Consider the following 21368-nt stretch of genomic DNA (forward strand, 5'->3'; position numbering starts at 1 on the left):
AACTCGAGGCCTACTCTGGTCCTTGGGCCTTTTGCCTCTACTTCCTGCCCAGTCTGAAGGGCCGTAAGCTGAAGCTGGACTCCAGGCCAGGGAGTCCCTTCCCATCCCCTCCCCTAGGCCCCACGTCCTGTTCCCCTCTCGCTTGAACCCTGGCCTGAGCCTACTGGAGGCCTGCGAGGTCACGGGGAGCCTGGAGCATTTGTCAAGATCAGACCTTCAGTTTCCAGGGTGCCCTCCCACCTCAAAACCGAGACCAGACAGCCACCCAGTGGTAATTTTTCTAAACTTTTGTTTATTTTTTAGCAATTGTCATGTTTAGAGATGTAAATAACACATTTAAAAACCTTCTCAGGGCCAAAGGCTGCCAGAGTATTTACAAACACAGGGGGTGGGAGGTGGCAAGACATGAGGGTCTGGGGCTTTGGGACATCTGGGATTCCACCCAGACCCCTGCCCCAGTCCCTGAGCCAGGCTCGGAGGCTGATGCCAGCCACCAGGACTGTCCCACCGGCCACAGCATGGGCTCAGGGAGCATTGGGCAGCCTTGGGGCTCTGCTCAGTGGGCCTGGTGGGAGACCCTCTAGCTGACCTGTGGCCCCGCCTCCCGCCCGGGGGCTCCCCACACCCCACAGGCCAGCTCAGAGGGGCCTCTGGGAAGCACCGGAGGACAGGGGCAGTATGGGGGACACAGGAGCTGGGACAGAGGCCGGAGATGACCTGGCCTGCCCAGGGAGGGATAGACGCACACGCACACACACACAAACACACACACTGTACTTTCACAGAGAAATCGCAAGGGGGGAGATTTTGTGTGTGTGTGTTTTGTCTTCTAAGTCTTCATGTCTACGGTGTTATTTTTTGCTATTATTTTTTGTTTCTTCGACAGTGACATAAACTGAGGTAAACATCTGTGACCAACACCTCTCCTAAGGGGCAAAGGGTCCCAGCCCGACCAGCAGAGGAGGCAGCGGCAGAGCCCTGACCTGTGATCCAGTTCTGCTCTCCGGTCAGGTTTGTGGCTGCCCTCCTGGCCCCTCTGCAAATGAGGGCTGAACTACGTCACTACAGTCCCTTCCCGACTCTAACATACTAGGTACTACGACAAGGGAGACGACTCCCAAACGGGATCTTAACAAAGAGAGGGGGGGTGTGCACGCAAGGGACGTCTACTGTGGAATCTCGCTTCCTTGTTATTGCAGGAGAGATCAGGATGTCGCGAGGCCTAAGGCAAAAGGAGAAGTCGCGGCTGGGAGAGGTGGCCCGGCTGGGCTCCAGGTGGGCTGGGGCAGTGATGGGGCCTTCTCTGAGACTTGGCCCTTGGTGGGAGGAGGGGTCTGCTACTTACCTGGCATGTGGAGGGCCCATGCCCACGGGGGAGGTGGGGTCTTAGAGGAGTGGGCTTACCAGGGAGGGGGGGCCAGGCCCTGGGGCAACCGCACACTGTTTGTAAACTGGACCCGGGCAGGGCAGGGGGACCTATAGCCCTTGTTCGAGGTGGGACTGAGGGGTGAGTGGAGAGGTGGGGGCTCCAGGCCAGAAAGTGATGGATGTCCACTCTGGCCAGCCTGGCCCACCAATGAGGCCCCTCAAATGCCCCAGAACCCCAGGAGGGACCCAGGCAGGGGTGGCCCAGGACAGTTGCTAGGGCACTGTCAGGCACAGAGGGCAGCTTCACCCGTGCTGAGGTTATTGTGGGGGTCCCGGGCCACTACAGAGAGGGTCGGAGGTCCCCTTGAGGGAGCGCTGGGTGAGGCTGGTTCCTCTTGTCTGTTTTGCTGCCTGGGGGCCTGGACCAACCAGCAGGTGCCCCCCTGCCGGATTCCCTGAGGGTGGGGGAAATGCAGGCCTGGTGGGAAACCGGGGCGGGGCGGAGTGGCTGAGGCATCGCGATGCGCAGTCGCAGGAACACTCAAGGCTGCGCCCACACGCCTGCACTCTGCGCGCACACCTGTTTCCACGCGTCCACGGCCCCCCCGTTCTCATGCCCACACACGCGGCTCCTGCCTCCTGCTGCTCCAGTAGCAGAAACATGGGAGATGTGAGGATGGGGTCAGCCCGGTGTTGGAGGGTGGCATGTTTGACCCCGATAAAAATCTCAGAAGAAATTCCTGGCGTAAGTCACCTCGCTGCCTGCTGGAAGCCCAGGCTACTCTGTCCAGGCTGGGGCAGCGAGGACTGGGAGGATCTGGGAGAGGTCCCTGGGCCTGGAGAAGATGCAGCTTGGGGGGGGCGGGCTGGGCCCGGCCCTTGGCTCTGCACTGGCTGCCGGCCCTAAGGATGCAGGGCGAGACCCCTGCCCTGAGAGCCCTTCTATCCCCGGGACTTGTCAGGACAAGTGGGGAGGGGAGGGGAGAGAGCTCTGCCTCTCAGTGGCTACTGGCCCACGGCAAGCCGCCTTCCTTACTGGGCTCAGTGTCCTCACCGGTGGAATGGGGGCGTGGGGGTCACTAGGTTCTTGGGGCCCGTACCTACACACAAACACACCTATGCGACATCCAGAGATTTGCTACATTTCCCAGGGCTTGTCCTCTCCCCTCCAGCCTGCCAGCAAAGGGGCAGGACGCACCGCCTCCCCTCATTGCCTTCGGTCCTAGCCAGTGCCGGGGAGAGGGGGAGGGGCCTTAAGCCCCTTCTCTGCCCAACGTTTCAGTCCTTTTCTGTGCCCAGGGTAGGAAGGGGGAGAGTGGGGTGGCCACTCACAGGAGTGCAGGACCTGGGTGGGACTGCAGGATGATCTGCCAGGGGTGTGAAGGGCCAAGAAGGAGCAACTAGTTGGGGTTCCAGGGCTCAGGGAGGTGTCTGGGAGTCTGGCCCCGCCGCTCCCTTGCTCCTGTTGTGGGCGGGGCTCTGAATGCTTGGGTCCGCGGGGCGGGGCTTCTCTGGGCCGCGGCCCCGCCCACCGGGCGGCTTCGGAGGTCTTTGGTGGCTATCTCGCCAGCCCCCCGCGGACCGAACCGGACCGGACCGGACCGCGGGGACCCGCAGCCAGCGGTCCTGCCTAGTCTACCCGCTACGCCCTCCAGCCCAGCGGGCGCCGGTCGCTTTCCTGCCGGCCGCCGGCACCGGCTGGGAGCAGGCCCAGGGCGGCTCCCCCCGCTGCGTGCCCGCCCCGGGAGGGCGGCGGGGGCGGCTCAGACGCAGATCTCGATGGCCGTGGCCAGCACCACCTGCCCTTTGCTCTTGTCCGGGCGGCCGTCGGTCCTGCCGGGGGGTGCCGGGGGAGCCAGGCCGGCCTCGGGCACCGGCACCGGGACGGGCACCGGCACCGGCACCGGCACCGGCCCGACGGGCGGGGGCGCGGGCCGGGAGCCGCTGCCGCTCTCGGTGAGCACGGTCCGCTTGAGCGGCCCGGGCGCCTCGAGCCGCAGCGGCCCAGCGGCGGGCAGGCGGTCCCCGGGCGGCTTGCGCGCGCGGTGCGAGGGCCGGCGCCGCAGCTCGGACGTGAGCTCGTGCTTGAGGAAGCGGAAGACCTCCTTGGCCGGTCCGCGGCGCTCGGGTTCCAGCGCCAGGAGCCGCTGGAACATGCGCAGCGCCGGCTCGGTGAAGCGGCGCCACTGCGACGGCAGCCCCGGCAGGCGGCCCCGCTGCCAGCGCACGAACTCCTCGAAGAAGGCGTCGGCACCCGACGCCGCCTCCCACGGGAAGTTGCCCGTGAGCACGCAGAAGATGAGCACGCCGAAGGCCCACACGTCCACGCCCGTGTCCACCGCGAAGCCGTCGGCGCGGCCCGCCTGGCACACCTCGGGCGCCGTGTAGGGGATGGTGCCGCTGACGCGCTTCACGCGGCAGCCCACGCGGCGAGTCATGCCGAAGTCGGCCAGCTTCACGCGGCGGCACTCGCGGTCGAACAGCAGCACGTTCTCGGGCTTGATGTCACGGTGCACCAGCTGCCGCCCATGCATGAAGTCCAGCGCCAGGCCCAGCTGCTGCACGCAGCGCTTCACTGTGTCCTCGGGGAGCCCAACCTGCGGCCGGGGCGTGGCGCTCAGAGGTGGCCTTCCCCTGCCGCCCCCTGCCCCAGCCTTCCCGTCCCAGCTGCGCCCGGCATCCCGCACCCGCACAGCTCCAGCTCCCTCTCCGTCCCGCGCATCCTCGCCTCCCACCCTTTCCGCGGTAACCGCACCGCAGGGGCCCCGAACGATCGGAGCCCTCGCTGGTGCTGCGCTAGGCGACCTTTCAGCTCTGACTTCATCAAACCCTCGCGGTGGCTATTTCCCTGGGGGGACATGGAGGCTCCGGGAGGTCTCATCACTTAGCCAGCAAATGGCAGAGCAGATGCAAACCTAGCGCCTGGATCCTCCCCCACTCTCCGGCCAGCTCCAGGGTCACCTGCTCTGGGGCCTCCTTCCAGGGGGACCTGACACCTCCCCTCTTGTGCAGTTCCAGAGGAGGGCGCTGTTGGACCTTATCTCATCTTTCTGGCTATTTCCTTTAGTGCTTATCTCAATCTGATGTTTGGAGCGGCTTGTTGTGGGTGTCTGGTTCCCCACTAGAGCAGGGGCAGGGCCTCTGTCGTCTTCACTGTGCGTCCCTAGCCCCCCAACGGTAACTGACATACAGTAGGCACTCAATAAATACTTACTGATTGACCGCCCCCCACACACACACACACACTCTTCCCTCGCCATGCTACCGCCCTAATACCTGCGGAGGGATGATGTCAAACAGGTCCCCAGCGGGCGCGTACTCCTGGGCGAAGACGTAGCAGTCCTCTGTCTCAAAGACCACGTCAAAGACCTTGATGATAAAAGGGCTGGAGGAGAGGCTGTTGGTGATGCTCACCTCCCGCAGGAAGTTCTTCAGCTTGGTTTTGCTCTTGTTCACAAACTTCAGTGCCATTTTGGTGCCTGATGGGAGTGACAGCGACTGTGGTGAAGCCCCCTGTCCCTGCCGTCCTGCGCCTGTCATGCCCATGCCTGTCTGCACAGCCTGTCCTAGTGACAAGGCACAACCTGGGCCCCAGCCTGCATGACTGTCCTCATTTTCCAGAGGGGAGACCCAGTGAGAGAAAAGGACTTGCTAAGGCCCTGCAGCAAGGTAGGATCACCTGGGTCCCCTACACCCAGGCTGTACCCTTCACGAGGGAGTGTGAGGAGGGCCTGCCGCATCCTCCACCTGCTCTCCTTTTGTCCTGCCATACTGTGTGCTTATTTATCTTGTCTGTGCCCCTGAGTGCAGGGACCTCTGTCTTGGTCCTCGCTGTGTCTCCAAAGTCTGGCACATAGCAGGTGCTCAGCAAATGTCTGTTAAAGGGATGAATGAATAAGAAGAAAGGAGACACTTCAAGGCACACATCGGCGACTCTGTGCTTGGGCAGGCATCTGGGCCCACCTGGTGCAGTTGTGTGACACACAGCATGTGTCCACAGAGCACTCTCGCATCACAGGCCCTGCCTCCAGCACTTCACATTTACAACCCATGCCTCATAAGGGGGCAATAATGTTACCCTATTTTACAGAGAAGGAAACTGAAGCACAGAGAGGTCAAGTCACTTGCCCAAGGTCACACAGTAAGCAAGTAGCAAAGCTCAGGTGGCCCCAGGTCCAGTGCTCCTCCTGCTGCCCTCGGTTGGCACAGAGCCCCCTGCCCCAGCTGGCTGAGTGGGTACCACAGTGAGCCTCCAGCACGGGGGGGCAGCCAGCTCAGTGGCTAAGCGAGAAGGCTCTGGAGCTGACTCCTGGGGTTTCATCCTAGTTCGAACCCTCTGTAGCTGCATGACCTTGGCAAAGTGACTGAATCTGTCTAAGTCTTACTGTCCTTACCTGAGAAATGGAGGTGGCTATACTGACCCCACAGGGTCATCTCCCTCCACCATTTAAGTGCAGTGCCTTGTTCCCAAGCACCTACCCTCAGCTCTCTGTCCACCTCCCTAGGGGCAGCAGACGCCGCAGAGGTCCCTGGGCACGTCCCTCAGCTTCCTCTCTTGCCCCATTTGCCCAGTCTCCTCCTCCCTGAGCAGGGTCAGGCCTCATCCTGTCCACCAGGCCCCTGGCTCCGCCTCCTTGCTGGCCTCCTGGCCCCACGGAGAGAACTAGAGAGCCCCGGTCATGCCCCCCACCCCAACCTAAAACCCTGCCACCCTGCAGACACTAACCTGTGCCCTTGTAGGCCACCAGATCGACCTTCCCATAGGTGCCTTTGCCCAGTTCCCGGACAAGTTCATAGTGCTTGGTGACGTCACTGGCTGCCAGTGTGCGGAGGGTCAGCGCCTGCATGTCTTCAGTGAGAAGGGGCACGCCAGCACCAGGCCCAGGGGCGGTCCCCGGCCCACAGCAGGGCAGGGAGTGGGGCGGCTCAGGCTCTGGGCAGCCCACGCTCATCTTCTCCCTGTTGGGGTTGTGGCATGAAGTGTGTCATCAGGCTAGGGCCCTCCCCCGACTCCCCAGCGCCCAGAAAACTTGAGGCTGGACCCAGATGCCAGGCCCAAGATGACCACAAGGGGGCGAGAAGCATCCTCCCAAAAGGGCCAAGCCTGAGCCAGCATTTCCCAAGACAGTCACTGTCCCTGCCCTCGCACTTGGGTACCACCAGCCCATCTGCCTCATGCTGTCACCCACACGGCGGCGTCAGGCAAGGCCCCTGTGTTTATGTCACACAGACACAGCCAGATACTGAGTTCACACGAGTGCTCCCATTCACAAGCATCAATGAAGCACCCACTGTTTGCCAGGGCCGTCCAAAACCTGGGGACACAGCACTGAACACACGCCTAAGAATCCCTGGCTTAGGCTCCAGAGGGAGACGGGCAGTAAACACAGTGACACGTGAACCAGAGGAAGGGGAGGTCTGAGGCAGTGGCTGCCGCATAAAACACCTCGGCTGCACAACGTGGCACAGCCACACACGAACACAGCCTGGCAGTGCCTTCCCCACCGCAGATGACACACAGGCACACACACGACAGCTGTAGTCCCAGGGCCCCACCCAGCCCCCTGCCCCCAGACTCAAGGCCAGAGCACCCACCTCACGAAGACCTAGCCCAGTGGCATCACCATAGCTCACAGCACCCTCAAACTCCTGGGCTCAAGCAATCCTCCTGCCTCAGCCTCCCGAGTAGCTGGGACTACAGGCACGTGCCATCATGCCCAGCTGATTTTTCTATTTTTTGTAGAAATGGGGGTCTCACCGTGTTGCTCAGGCTGGTCTCGAACTCCTGACCTCAATGAATTCTCCCACCTCAGCCTCTCAAAGTGCTGGGATTACAGGCATGAGCCACTGCACCCGGCCTGGGACCTGACTCTTCAAGGCTCTGAGTGGGTGACAGTGAACTAACTCTCCATCTGGGGCCTTCATTTCTTGTTTTTTCCCTTATTTTTTTCACTTCATTTTCCTACAGTTTTATTGAGGTATATTTGATGTACAATAAGCTATACATATTTAAAGTGTACAATTTGATGAGTTTTGACACACGTATGCATTTATGAGGCCATCACTGTGATCCAGATCACGGACATATCCATCACCCCAAAGCTCCTTCTGTCCCCTTATATGCCCCTGTCCCTCCCCAGCCCTGTCTTCCAGGCAGCCACTCTGGGACCCTCCTTTCTTATCTGTGAAGTGTGGGGGTGCAGGGGGAGCTGAGCCCTTGCTGGGTGCAGGTGTGCGTGTCTGTGCGTGCACTGGCCGGAGAGGCCTCCAGCCGCTGGGTGCCCACCTCCTGGTGCAGCCTCCCTCTGCCCTCGCCTCACTCCCTTCTCCCTCTAACGACAGATGCATCACCCCAGCACCCCCAGCCTGCCCCTCATCACCACCCCCCTCAGCAGGACAACCACCACAGCGCCATCTGGGAGGAGGCACAGATTGGGAGCCAGACAGCCTGGGTCTGAATCCTGATTCCGTCACTTGCTAGCTGGATGTCCTTGGGCAAGATACTTTGTCCCTCTGTGCCTCAGTTTCCCCATCTGTAAGAAGGACATAATAACAGTACCTTCTCCCCATGGGCTGTTGCCAGGATTAAATAAGTTAACAGACGCGAAGCGCCTGGTGCCCGGCACACAGTGGGTGCTTGTGGGTGCCGGTGTTGACCTGCTGCTAACATTGTTACTCCCCGCTGTCCCCGGCTGAGCCAGGGCTGCTGGCCATGGCAGGGGGGCTCTGGGGAGGGGAGCACAGAATCCTCACCCCGGCCCAGCAGCTCTCTTGCAGGCCCCAAGCACCCCCTGCACCCCCAACCCCCCCGCCTTCCCCTTCGCTCCGGCACGACCCAGCCTCCCACTTCACACGGAGAGGAGGAACATCAGGAGGAACTTCCTGGCCTCCCACCCAGCCCCAAACGGAGCTCCATCTGCACCGTCCTCTCAGCTGGCTGGGGAGGAGGCAGCCTTCCCCCCAGCTCCCGCCCTCTGCTTCCTCGGGATCCTCTGCCCGTCACCCCTCTGCCCACCCCTTCCCTCCGCTCACAAGCCTGCCCGCCCGTCTCCCCTACTCTAACAGAACCCACCGCCACCCCCCTCCACCCCATCCCCCGCCCAGCTACTTACTGCCTTTGCTTTCCTAGTCATTTTCAACCTGAACGCGTGCCAGGGACTCTGGCTGAAATGCCACATACTGTCCTCGGAGAGTCTAGTCTGTAGCCTGCACCAGCCCACTCCACATGCCCACGGCGGCCCGGTCCTGCGTGCCCTTCCTCTCGACCCTTAGCGTGCTGACCCGAACGCGGACACGGCCCCTGTCGCCAAGTCTCCATGCAGTCCCAGCTCTGGCTGCACGGCACTGGGTCTGTCCTGGGCTGCCGTGGGGGGGCATCTCTCTGTGAGAGTCTCTCCCTGGTTTTGGGGGCTGGAAAAGATCTGCTCTTCCAACCCCAGTCAAAGGTCCACCCTGGGTGAGGAGGCTCCTGAGCTAGGAAACCGAGGCGACCGCCGCAGTGCCAACAGGGAGAGGCACGGCTGCTCCTGTGCCGCATCCTCAGGCCAACGCGTCCTTGGACCCTTTCTGTGCGCGGTGTGGGGCTGTCCCCGGGGGGTTCAGATGAGTGCACAGCCCTCTTTGCCTCGAGCTCCTCCCCCGCCCGCCGGGAACGGCGCGGCTGCTCTGCTGACCTACTTCTCCTGAGGTGTGTGGACACCCCGAGGGCTGCTGAGGTGGGCGGGCCACGTGCGTGCAGCATGTGTGCACATGTGTGCAACCCTCCCACCTTGGGTTTTGGCCCTGACAGGTCACTTTGGGCAGTTCTGCACCCCCTGGGTGCGGGACTGGCAGCTGCCAGTGGCTATAAGCCCTCCCTCCCCCAGGGACTGGGGGGTGCCTGGCTCCTCCCTGCACCCTCGGCCTCAGCTGCCCCAGGTAGGCTCTGGGTGGGGCAGGGCACAGCCACATAGGCCGGGTTAGGGCCTTGCCCATGCCCCACCCCCCGCCCCAGCTGCAGCTCCCCGCTCTGCCCACTGCCCCACGGCTGTTCCACAGCTCTGGCGTCCCCTATTCCATGTCCTCACGGCTCCTGAACAACCTCTCCTGCCTGTTTCACCCTCCCAGGCCTCATTACCCTCAGGTCCTGCTCCTCCAGGAAGCCCTGGAGGGATACTCTCAGCTGTGTCCCTCTCTGTCCCATCGACAGGCCAAGAGCTCCCCAGGGGCAGGGGCTAGACTAGATTCAACCCTCTCCCTCATTCCTTTCCTTGGTTTGTAGGGTCCAGTTTTGGGGTTCTCCCCACCACCCCCTCCTTCCCCCTTCAGGCCTGTTCTCCGCAAGGTGCCAGCAGGAGACAAGGAATTAATCCACACGCCCGCGCGTCATCCCCCAGGTACACACTGCCTCTGACCCAGTTCCGACGCATGTGACTTGAGAGGCGCAGTGGGGAGTGACGGGAACAGCGCAGGCCTTGAGGCTGGCAGGATTGGCCTTGATCTTAACGTGCGCCACTTTTTAGCTGGGTGACCTTGAGCAAGTCACACCACTTCTCTGAGCTTCAGCTTCCACATCCGTATGATGAAGAAAGTAACAGGAACAACAGCAGTAATAATAATGGCACCAACATTTATAGGACGTACGACATGCCGGGCCCTGTTCTAAGGACTAACTCGCTTAATCTTCACAACTCTAAGAGTCAGGTATTATTGTCACTCCCACTTTGGAGAGGAGGAAACGAAGCACAGAGACTACGTAACCGGCCCAAGGTCACACAGCTAGCACCGGGATTGGCTCCAGAGTTGATGCTTTTAACCACTGTGCTTTCCCAAGGATGTTGGGAACATCCGCCCAGATCCCTCTGGAGCCAGGTAGGGAAGAAGAGGACAGAGTCTCAGTGGGAACTTGATCCTCAAAGTATTTTATCATCACCATTGTCACTGCACCCACTTCCAGAAGCAGCTATGGGCTTCATGGCTGTGATCGTGCCAATGCCAGGCAGGGGAGGCCTCTGCTGACCTCCGTTCGTGCCGTGCGGTTGGCCCCGCACCCACCCACGCTAAGCTGACTGTGCTGCTGGGGCCTCCACCTTGCACCTCAAGGGTGTGTCCTCGCTGGCCCCAAGGGGGGCCTCCACCTGCTATTTGTGTTGCTGAGTGCGGGTGGGGTCCCCCAACTTCACGGCAGAAGTTGTGGCTCTGCCACATGCTTGGAGGGCCACCGTGGTCGGGGAGGGTTCCCCAAGGGAGGTGCAAGACCGAACCACCTACCACTTCCTCTTGACGGTCGGCTGGAGCTGGGTGCCACCCGTATGAAACTGCACTGACCTCGTCACCCAACTCAGGCCTACTTTGGAACCCCTGTTCCCCACCGCACACACGAACACACGCACGCGCACACATACACACACAGTGCCACCAGCTTGGCAAAGTCTCACTCACTGAGTCCTCACAAGAACCCTAAGAAGGGGGCAAGATGGTTCCTAACTTTAAAAACCAGCTTGAGGTGTAACTTACATAGCACAAAACTCACCCACTGAGCGTACAATTCAATGATTTCAGTGAATGTACAGAGCTGTGCAGCCCTCGCCACAGTCGAGCGGCGCTTTCTGTGTTACAGATGAAGGACAGAGGCCCAAGAGGGTGGTGATTTGCCCATAGTTGTAGCAAAGACAGCCACTGTCCACCAAAAATGTGTTTCCTCTTCTCTACTACAAAGTCGCTGCTGGAAAGTGGCTGTCCAGCAGGGCACTACGTTCTCAGCCTCCTTTGCATCCAGGGCAGCCACGTGACTGCCTTTCCCCACGGGGCTGTGAACAGAAGTGGTGCATGTCGCTGCCAGCCTGGGGCTTCCAAGAACTGGGGAAGCTTCCCTCTAGTCTCTCTTCTTCTGCATGCTGGCTTGCTGCAGAGCACTGCAAAACCCTAAAAGATGGCGAAGCCACAAGACAGGAAGAGCCTAGGTCCCCAAATCACAGTGAGGAGGATCACCCACTCTTCACTGTTACGTGAGCCAGAAGGGAACTTCTTTTTTTTTTTTTTTTTTGTTGAGACAGAGTCTCACTTTGTTGCCCAGGCTAGAGTGAGTGCCGTGGCGTCAGCTTAGCTCACAGCAACCTCAAACTCCTGGGCTCAAGCGATCCTACTGCCTCAGCCTCCCGAGTAGCTGGGACTACAGGCATGCGCCACTATGCCCGGCTAATTTTTTCTATATAGATTTTTAGGTGTCCATATAATGTCTTTCTGTTTTTAGTAGAGACGGGGTCTCGCTCAGGCTGGTCTCGAACTCCTGACCTTGAGCAATCCACCCGCCTCGGCCTCCCAGAGTGCTAGGATTACAGGCGTGAGCCACCGCGCCCGGCCCAGAAGGGAACTTCTATTGTGTTAGCTGCTGAGATGGGGGGCTTGTTTGTTTCCGCAGTGGGCACAGCCCCGACTCAAAGGTTATGTTGTAAGTAAGCAAAAGAGCTACAGTATGAACCTCAGTGTATTCAAGTGCCTGGACAGTGGCCAGAGAAGGCTAACCAGGGTAACACTGGGGACCAAGTGACAAGAACGCAGTGACAGGAGTGGGTGGAGGGTGACCAGCCTGCTAAGAGAAGGGGGCCTGCTCTTATCCTGTCTTGCAGGAGAAAAATAACCCTGGCAAATGTTTATTGAGCATTTACCACAGGCCAGGCACTGTGGATTCGATCACAGAATAATCACTGCAACCCTGGGAGGTAGGTACGGCTATTATTACCCTTGTTTTACAGAGAGTGATACTGCTATGGTTTGAATGTCTCTCCAAAACTCATGTTGACATTTAATTGCCATTGTAACCGTATTAAGAGGTGGGACCTTTAGGAGATGATTTGGCCATGAGGGCTCTGCCATGATCTCAGGAGAGGGTTCCTTATAAAAGAATGAGTTTGGCCCCTTTTGGCCAGTCCCTCCCTCCCTCTCTCTCTTTCCTTTCCGCCATGGGAGACGTAGCAAGAAGGTCCTCACCAGATGCTAGCACCGTGATCTTGGACTTCCCAGCCTCTAGAACTATGAGAAAAACCTTTCTGTTCATGATGATCACCCAGTCCGGGCTATTCTGTTACAGCAGCGCAGAATGGAGCAGGACGGATATGGGGGCACAGAGGGGCTGAGCACTTGCCTAGGTGAGCAGTCAGCAGTGCTGGGACTGACCTCCAGCCATCGGGCCTCAGAGCCCACGCTCTCCTGCGAGGCCCCTAAAGCCAGACCCAGACAGGCAGCAACTCAAGACGCAGCAGAGCAGAAGGGGTAGGAGCTGAGGGGTAGGAGCAGCGGCTGGATGCTCATCTGTTGGGGAATCAGTGGGGACGAGGCTGGATCTAGTAGTGATGCCAGCCAGGCCTTTCTGGTTCTCTCTCTGGGATGCTAAGATCCTCTGTCCCTATGTCCAGTCCCCTCCCTCAGGGCACTGGGCCTGTGCTGCCGTGCCCCTAGCGTGGGCAAACTCCAGGGGTATCCTCAGCAAAGCCCCAGCCTGGAAGGATGCCACTGACTGGTGACTGTCCCTGGGTGGGTCACCTCACTTCTGGGTTAGCGTTATTATAAGTCCTTGTGAAAAACGCAGCCCTGTGATGGTACTCCAGGCCCCAGGGGGGGACAGGGAGCACCTCTGACCACTCTCACCCACTTCACTGTGCTCCTCTGTAAAGCAACGGGGGCGGGGCCTGTGTGACCGAGCCACCCCTCCACCCCCTCTCCACATGCCCTCGCCTGCTTCTAGGTTCATCCCCCCCGAGTCCTTCTGATACATGTGGTCAGAGAAACTGTCTTCCGATCAGATTTGACCCAATCCTTGACTCGCTCACGCATTTTCTGTGGTTGTTTGAATGGGCACGTGCTGTTTCTCCTGCTCAGCACCAATGTCCCTTTGGGTAATGGCCCTCCCGTCCCATGTGGTTCAGCAGGGGTGTCTCCACCCAGGCCTGGCCAACCAGTGGACCCATCCCATCATCTGCCAGGCCTCTGTGACTGGTTAAGAGATGAACAAGTGACCGAAGGTGACCCACTGAGACCTAGCCCTAGGACTTTTGCTGCAGCCATCAGGAAAGAGGTATCCTTTCACTTTGGGCTGCAAAACTGGGGGACGTAGGTCTGGAGCTGCTGCGGGTTGGCTCTGCCACCATGCGGAGGGGTGGGGGGACCCGCTGGAGAATAAAGCAACAAAGATAAATAGAGATGAGAAAGGTGGAGAGATTTCTGATGACTTTGAGCCCGGATCCAGGCACATCTAAAGCCAATTATGCTCCTCAACATTTGTTTCATGAATGAATACACTTCCTTTTTGGCTTAATTAAGCTTGTTTGACTTGGGTTTATGTAACTTGCAACCCACTCGGGCCAGGCACCGTGCTGGGTGTTGGCATGGGGTGCAGGTTAGAGCAGCGCACCAGACAAACGAGAATGCGCCTGCAAACCAGGGTGCCAGTGAAAACACGGACGCAGGACAATGGTCAGTGCTCCAGCACCTCCAAGGAGGGTCCTGCCAACGGGGATCAGGGTGGCTTCCGGCATCAGAAGGTGACACCTGAATGGGCCTTGAAGGGGATTAACCACCCAGCAAGAAACCCAAGAACTCCTTGAAAGCAAGCCCCATCCATGCCTTAATCATCTTGCTATTCCCAGCACTTAGCCAGGGTGTGACAAATGCCGAGTGATTAATTCTCTACGTGTTTGGGAAATTGTAACTTTTTATATCTTGGCTTTCCTGAATGTGACCCTATAGGGACATAGCTATTTTCCCAGGGACAAGCCTGAAGTATCATTAGCACCATTTTACAGATGCAGAGTCTGATGGCCGGGAAGGAACAGTTACTGGCTCAAAGGCACGTAGAGAGGCAGTGACAGGGTGGGCTAGAAGCCGGGGCACCCAGGGGGCAAGGTGCTGTCTCCCTCTCACAGCCCCAACCCCAAGCACAGCAGACAGGAGTGGCTGTGAGTAACATGGTCACTGTGAGCAGAGAGGCTGGAGTGCTGTCACGAGACTGACGATGATGACAGGGAGCAAAGTGATGATAAATCGCTAATACTTAGGGAACCCCTGTCATATGCCAAGTGCCTCATCGAATCCTCACAATATCCTATGACATGGGGACTATCATTAACCCCAAGTTACAGATGAAGAAACTGAGGCACGGAGCAGTCATGTCACTTGATCAAGATCATCCATCCAGTAAGTGGCAGAGCCAAGATTCAAATCCAGGCACCATCACTCTGGTGTCCAAAAGCTTAACCACCATGCTTTGCTGTCTCTAACCTGATACAGTAAAAATGACCACTTATTTTATCAATGTGCCAAAGCTTCACACTGCTGCTGCCATTCAGTCTTCACAGCAACCCCATTTTATAGATAGGGACACTGAGGCTCAGAGGGGTTAAGCAACTTGCCCAAAGTCATTCAGTTCCTGAGTAGCAGCGCCAGGCGTTGAACCCTGAACGTCCTCCTGCTCTATCTCCCCTTCTCTACTCTTGGTCTCAGGTTCACAGCACCAGGCCTCCCTCCAGCCCCACAGTCTTCAGCACCACAGGCATGGACAGCACCCAGGCCAGCCCAGCGCCAAGAGCAAGGCCCAGGGTGGCTGTAGGAGCACGGGGAGCCAGGCAGGAGGAACCGATGCAGCACTGGAACTCAGGTCCCTAGGGCTGGAAAGGTACATACGGACATGCTGCCATCCGTTTAACCAGACTCCTACCGGGGAGACTTGGGTGGCGGCTACCCTCTCGCTATTATCATAAACAATGTACAGAAGCCTCGTACAGAGCTGTTTTGCAGTGCACAGGTGTATCTGTGTGATATAACTCTATAATAGGCTTGCTGGGTTAAAGTGTGGGTGCATTTGGAATTTCTGGAGGGTGTCCAATGACCCCCAGGGAGCTGTGCCACTGGCCCTCCCCCAGCCACGTGGGAGAGGGGACACAGCAGCTGCCCCCAGCTCCCTTGCCATCTCTGGGCCTCTGTGTCACTCTGGGACGAGGCCAGACAGTCCCAGGTGTTTAGCAAGCTACCTTGAAATGAAGGGAAATAAGGTTTCTCATTTGCTTGCATTTGCATAAAATAACTTTAGAACCAACACCAGACATTAAGAAAGGTGTTTGCCACCCTCAGTGGCCACTCACCTCGCGCTTCCACTGGTCACCTCATCACCTCTCAGCCCCCGGGGGCAGTGCCTTCCTAGCTGGTCCCCTGCCACCCACAGTCCATTCCTGACACAGCAACCAGGGAGTGTCACGTTACTCCCAGGCTCAGCACCCTCCATGGGCTCCCATCTTGTTCCAAAGCCCTCCACTGACCCTCTGACCTCCTCCCGGTCCCCTACTCAGCACACTGGTCTCCCTGCTGTCCCTTGAACATGCCAGCTCCCTGCCTGGGGGCTATTCCCTCTGCCTGGACACCTCTACCCTCAGATAGCCACACGGTTTCCTCCAAGTTCTGCTCAAATGACACCTTCTCAACTCGGGCTGCCCTACTGCACTCCCGACCCCCATACCCCGCTCTGTTTTTTTCCCCAGTAGAACGTATCACTTTGCATTATGTAACTTACCGACTTCTGACATCTATTGTGACTGTCTCTTTCCCCCAGTCGAACTGAAGTAGCTGGAGGGTAGGGACTTTGCTGTCTGGCCTTGTTCACTGCTGCATACCCCTGTGACTAACACGGTGCCCGGCACTTAGCAGGCACTTAATAAATATTTGTCCAATGAATGAATGAATGAACAAATGACCCTCTGGGGAGATGGGTGGGAACCGAGTGAACAGAGGAAGGGCAGGAATGAAACTTTTCCCACGGTACAATCCTATTGCGTCTAGGGAGCAAACGGAACCAGGTGTGGTCGGGGATCCGACAATGCCAGACACAAGTGCCACAGGAGGTAGCACCTCCCTGCCCACCTGGCATGAGGGCTGGTGTCTCCCGAGCGGGGCCAGAGGAGGGTGACTGGTCCATCTTGGCTACCCTGAATGCCCGCAGTGGGCTGCTGTGCTCGGGAAGGTGGGGGCATCTGGGAGCCCCTTAACACCCTGCCTGAAGTGGAGCCCTCCCTCCATGTCCCCAAAGTGGATGTCCCAGCCTGGCTCTCTGCCTCTTAACACCTCCCCTGAAGGATGTCCCCAGCTTCCCATTGTCCCTGGGCTCAGTACTTCAGTACAGAAATCTGCCTGCACGTGGACTCCCCTGTTTGCTGCCAGGGAGGAGGGGACCCAGAGGTGCTTGGAAAGACTCTGGCCTGTGCCCTGGTCATCAGGGAGCCCTGGCCAGCCTCTCTCCTCCTCAGTCTCCCAGTCTATGCAGGGAGCTAAGCTAGTGGTTCTTATTCCTTCGTGGGTCAACATAAAGCCCAGGACCTTCTCCCCTGAAAAATGTCCCCATGTAGCACATGCATTATTCTGCACACAACATTGGCGGGGGCGGGGCGGGGCTCTAGATAAGGCCTCTTCCTCTCCTTGGTCCTTTGACACAAATATAGACCGCACCAAACATTCTATTCTGGTTCAAGAGGAGGAGGAGGAAGAGAACATTCTCAAATCTCCTCCTCATACGGTAGATTCAGGTTCCACCCCTTAGCTGTGTGACCTTGGGCAAGTGGGTGCCACCTGCCCAAGCCTCAGTGTGCCCATCAGTAAGATGGGGCTGAGAATGCCCGTTTAACATGCTGGGCACAAAGCAGATGCTCAGCAAGTTTGCTGGACGGCGGGGCCCAGGACCTTGCTTCTGACATTGACCCTGCAGGTGAGCTGGGGTGAGGCCACACCCTCACCGTTCCTTGGTTTTCTATTCTATAAGTGAAGACCATTAGGCTCTGCTAAATCTTACCCCTAGGACCGACTCGAGCCAGCAGGGGCTGTGGGGATCATCTGACCCAGGCCCCCATTTCCCAGGATCAAGCCTCAGAAACCAGAACCAAACATCCTCCCCACTGCCCTCCCCACTGGGGTGGCCTGGGTTCCCTGTGCTGTGAGGCCCCATGTTCGGCTCCAGGCCCTGCCTCAGCCTCCCCTCCCAGCTGGTGTACAGTGTGCCCCTTTCTCGGGGCACATCCTTGGTGGCTATTAATAGTCTGTGACGCTGCCTGCCTACAGCTGGTACCCAGAGCTGGAACAGGCCTCCAGCCTCTTCTGGCCCGCCCCAGCAGGGCCCTGGAGGAGGTGGAAGCCCTTGGCCTGGCCCTCTTGGCTACTTGAGGGCCCAGGGCCCAAGGTGGCCCCTGGGGGAATGTGGGGGCAGTGAGCTGGAGAGGTCTGCCCAGCCTAGCTGCATGGGAGGCTGGCAGCCAGCGGTCAGGGGTGTCAACAGGAGTGGAGGGCAGAGAGCACATGGTCACCCACCACTGGCTGACATGCCGGGGGCCTTGGCTGGGTGTCCACCAGGGACAAGTGGTGGCCCCCGGAGAGATGGCTGAGCAAGCAGAGGCTCCCAGAAGAGACGGGCCCTTCCTCAGCTGCAGCCCTCACCTCCCTGCCCTCCCCAAGCTCCCACAGAGGGAGCTGCAGCCCAGCTTCAGGCCGGGCAGCCAGTTGCAGCCAGGAGGCTTTGGGCAGGCCACTTACTGCCTGCCTGCCCCCACCTCCTCAGCAATGAGATGGGGTAGTAATGGTGCAGGTTAAAGTATTACTAGCCATAGCCAACACCTACGAACAACTTAAAGTATAAGCACTTAATATATATATCAACTCATTTAAACCTCACAACAATCTTTGGATGAACTGCTATTATTTTTCCCATGACATCTCTTACAGCTGCGGTCCCTAACCCCCAGGCCGTGGCCTGGTACCAGTCTGTGGCCTGTTAGGAACCGGGCCATGCATCACCGCCTGAGCTCCGCACCCCCTGCCCCATCCATGGAAAAGTTGTCTTCCATGAAACTTAGGAACCCAGGGCCGCACAGTAGGTGAGCGAGCGGTGGGCGAGCAAGCTAAGCTTTGTCTGTATGTACAGCCGCTCCCCACCGCCACCCTCTTCCTTGGGCCGTGGAAAAATTATTCTCCCTGAAATGGTCCCTGGTGCCAAAAAGGTTGGGGACTGCTGTCTTACAGCTCAGGAAACTGAGACTCAGAGAAGGGATGATTAAGTTGTATGTCCAGTGTCACACAGCTAGGAAGTGGCTTAGAGGTTATCTGTATGGCTCCAGAACATTCAAGGAATATTTGTTGAGCACCTACTATGGACTTGGCACTGTTCTTGGATCTGGAATACATTCGTATTCGGAACCAAACAAACAGCCTTGCCCTCGAGGAGCTTCTACTCCAGTTTGGAGGCAGACAATGACGGAGAAGATGAGACGTGTGTCTGACAGTGAGAGGTCCCGAAGGGAAAGCTCAGGGGGGACAAGGGTGAGGACACTATCGGGGGTGGTCAGGACGAGGCCTGGTGAGAAGGCTGCAAGTGCGGTGGGTGCTGCTGGGGACAATGTGGAGGCCCAGGGGAGGGGTGGCTACCAAGTGGTGGGTGAGGGGGTGGGGGCAGGAAGTGAGGATAGAAGTGAGGAGGGGTGGCCATCATCTTAGGAGCCATCAAAGGACGGGTGGGTGGAGGCCACAGCGGGGGACCTGGCTTTCTCTCTAAGTGAGATGCACTCCAAACCCCAGGCCTGGGCAAACCCTTCCTAAAGCCAGCCCGCACACCGGGCCCTGAGAGGTGGAGAGAGAGCATGAACCTGGCCCGGGCCTTGCACTCAGGGACTCTGAGGCCAGCCACAGCGGCACTGCACCACTGTCCTTGGAGCAGGGCTGAGGAGGGGCTGCGGGAAGACTGAGAGGCTTCTGGGGGAGCCCTGGGGCCAGAGCCACAGCTTCGTCTCTGCTGTGAGCAGAGGCCTGGGGCAGAAAGGCAGGGAAGATGTTCAGGAACGCAGCTGGGGCCCAGGCTGGGTCCTGTCGGCTCCTTTAGGCTGGCCTTGCCCCGTGGACTGTGTGAATGGTAGAAAGGTGGGCAGAGTCTTCCCTGAACCCCAGATACGGAAACGTCACCCCTGAGCCTCCATTTTTTTAAATCTGCTAAAGTGGGGCTAACATTCCCTTTCTGCTCAGGGCTTTTGAGGACATATATTAACAGCAAACCCTTAGTGGGTACTCGATGCCATTCACAGCACCGTACAAACATCCATTCATGTACTCCTCAAAATAACCCTATGAGGCAGGCACTAATATCATCCCCCTTTGTTATAGATGAGGAATCTGAGGCACAGAGAGGTTAAGCACCTTGCCCAAGGTCACACAGCTAGAGATCGGATCTAGAGCCTGTGCTTTTTACCACTAAGCCGTGTTAACTGTGGGTCCCACTGTGCCTCCTGAAGACACTGGGGGCCAGGACTGGCAGGCACCTGAGCTCCAAAGCTGGGAGGGTCTCCTCCCTGCAAGGCCTTGAGCCTTGACTCAGAGTCAGAAGCCCCTTCCTGCTAAGGCAGGGGCCCTAACAGACTCAGGAAAGCTGCCTTGGAGGCAGTGGGGGCCAGGATGCCTGCAGCCTCTCTGGGGCCGGGAGGATGGGGCAGCTCTGTCCTGTCCAGCACTACCCCTGCCCTGTCTCCCAACCCCTCAGGGCCATTTCAATGCCCAGAGGCAGTTGGAACATTCTGGGCCCCTCCGGTGACTGTCTGAAGCCACAGGGAAGGAGTGCTAATGCAGAGGGAAGTCACAGCAGGTCCCCTGGCCTTGCATCAGCTCATCTGCATACCCCAGCAGGGTGTGACAGAAATACTAAGAGCAAACACTTAAGCAGCAGGCACAGCTAAAAGCACTTTACCTGTAACAGATTCCTTTAATCCTCACAACAACTTTAGGGGGTAGGAGCTATTATTATCTCCATTCTGTATCTGAAGAAACTGAGGCACAGAGGATGGCTGACTTGCCCAAGGTCACGCAGCTAGTGAATGGTAGAGGCGGGATTCGAACCCTGGCAGTCTGCTGCAGGTTTCACACAAACCTCAGGGGGTCCTCGGAGCTGGGCTCAAATCTCTGCTCTGAGGCTAATGCCGTGCTATTCTCAGGGCTAAATGACAAAACGATGTCCAGTGCCTGGCACAGAACACTTGACATTGAAAAATGTTCCACTGCTTCCTTTCCAGCTCTGACATTACAGGGTTTCCCGAGCAGGGGCTGGGCGGCAAGTCTGGACCTGCTCCTTCCCCAGGTGTGGCCGAGCTGTGGCAGGGAGAGGGGAGGGTGGGTGAGCAGGAAGGAGGAGAGGGGACTTTAACCGGGCCCAGCTGCCACTGCTTCCTGGACCTGGAAGGGGGAGCAGGGGAGTTGGGGGTGGGGGGAGGGGGTGGTTTGGGGAGAACTCTGGCCTGGAGCAGAAAGCCTTGGGAGCCACCCCAGGAAAAAGCCCAGAAGGCACCACACCTGGAAAGCAGAGGCTGCGAATGCCAATGGCCTTGACTCCAGAACCAGGCCACCCAGAGTCCCATCTCTGGCAGAGCTCCACGACAGGCTCAGGAAGGGCCCTCCAGCTCTCAGCCTTGAACCCTCCTCCCCTCTCCCCCAACCCGGAGCCTGGGCAAGCTCCATGTTCTTGACTACATGCTACTGCCTCTCAAAGACCCCTGCCCCTCCCTGGGGATAGTCCCAAAAGGATAACCACCAAGGCTTAGTCATCCACATGCTGAGACCCCTTTTAATAAGGGCCAGCGGTTATGGAGCCCTTTTGATGGGGCAGCCCCTGTCCCAGACCCCTCTCGTACTTTAGCCTGCTCAATACCCCAGACTACCCTCTGCGGTAGGTATTATCCCTGTTTTACAGATAAGTAAACTGAGGCCCAGAGAGGGTAAGTGACTTGCCAAAGGTCACACAGCAGCTAAGTGAGATTCCAACCCAGGCAGAGTCCAGAGCCTGTTCTCTCAACCATGGTGCTCTGCCATCTCTCTTGAGCTCAGGCTGCAGACGACTTTTGTCCAGGAAGAGGGCATACTCCCTTCCAGGGCCATGCCCAGTGGCTGGGGCCCACTGCTGGCCCCTGGCCCCTGGCCCCGCTATGGGGCAACACCCATCAAGATGCTTCATTACTCTT

The 21368-nt window shown here is 58.4% G+C and overlaps 1 protein-coding gene across 2 annotated transcripts in view; it reads right to left on the reverse strand.

The window, feature by feature from the left end:
* Positions 1-337: 337 nt before the first annotated feature.
* Positions 338-21368, reverse strand: part of SBK1 (SH3 domain binding kinase 1) — a 49923-nt gene continuing 28892 nt past the window's right edge. For both annotated transcript variants that reach the window (XM_069486763.1, XM_069486762.1), the window contains exons 2-4: positions 6095-6327; positions 4645-4847; positions 338-3965 (exon numbers count right to left, since the gene is read on the reverse strand). In XM_069486763.1, the coding sequence (XP_069342864.1) occupies positions 3132-3965; positions 4645-4847; positions 6095-6320 (1263 nt within the window). In that variant the 5' untranslated portion in view covers positions 6321-6327 and the 3' untranslated portion in view covers positions 338-3131. The remainder of the gene's footprint in view (positions 3966-4644; positions 4848-6094; positions 6328-21368) is intronic.

Source organism: Eulemur rufifrons, chromosome 14 (assembly GCF_041146395.1).
Source record: "Eulemur rufifrons isolate Redbay chromosome 14, OSU_ERuf_1, whole genome shotgun sequence".
NCBI lineage: Eukaryota > Metazoa > Chordata > Mammalia > Primates > Lemuridae > Eulemur > Eulemur rufifrons.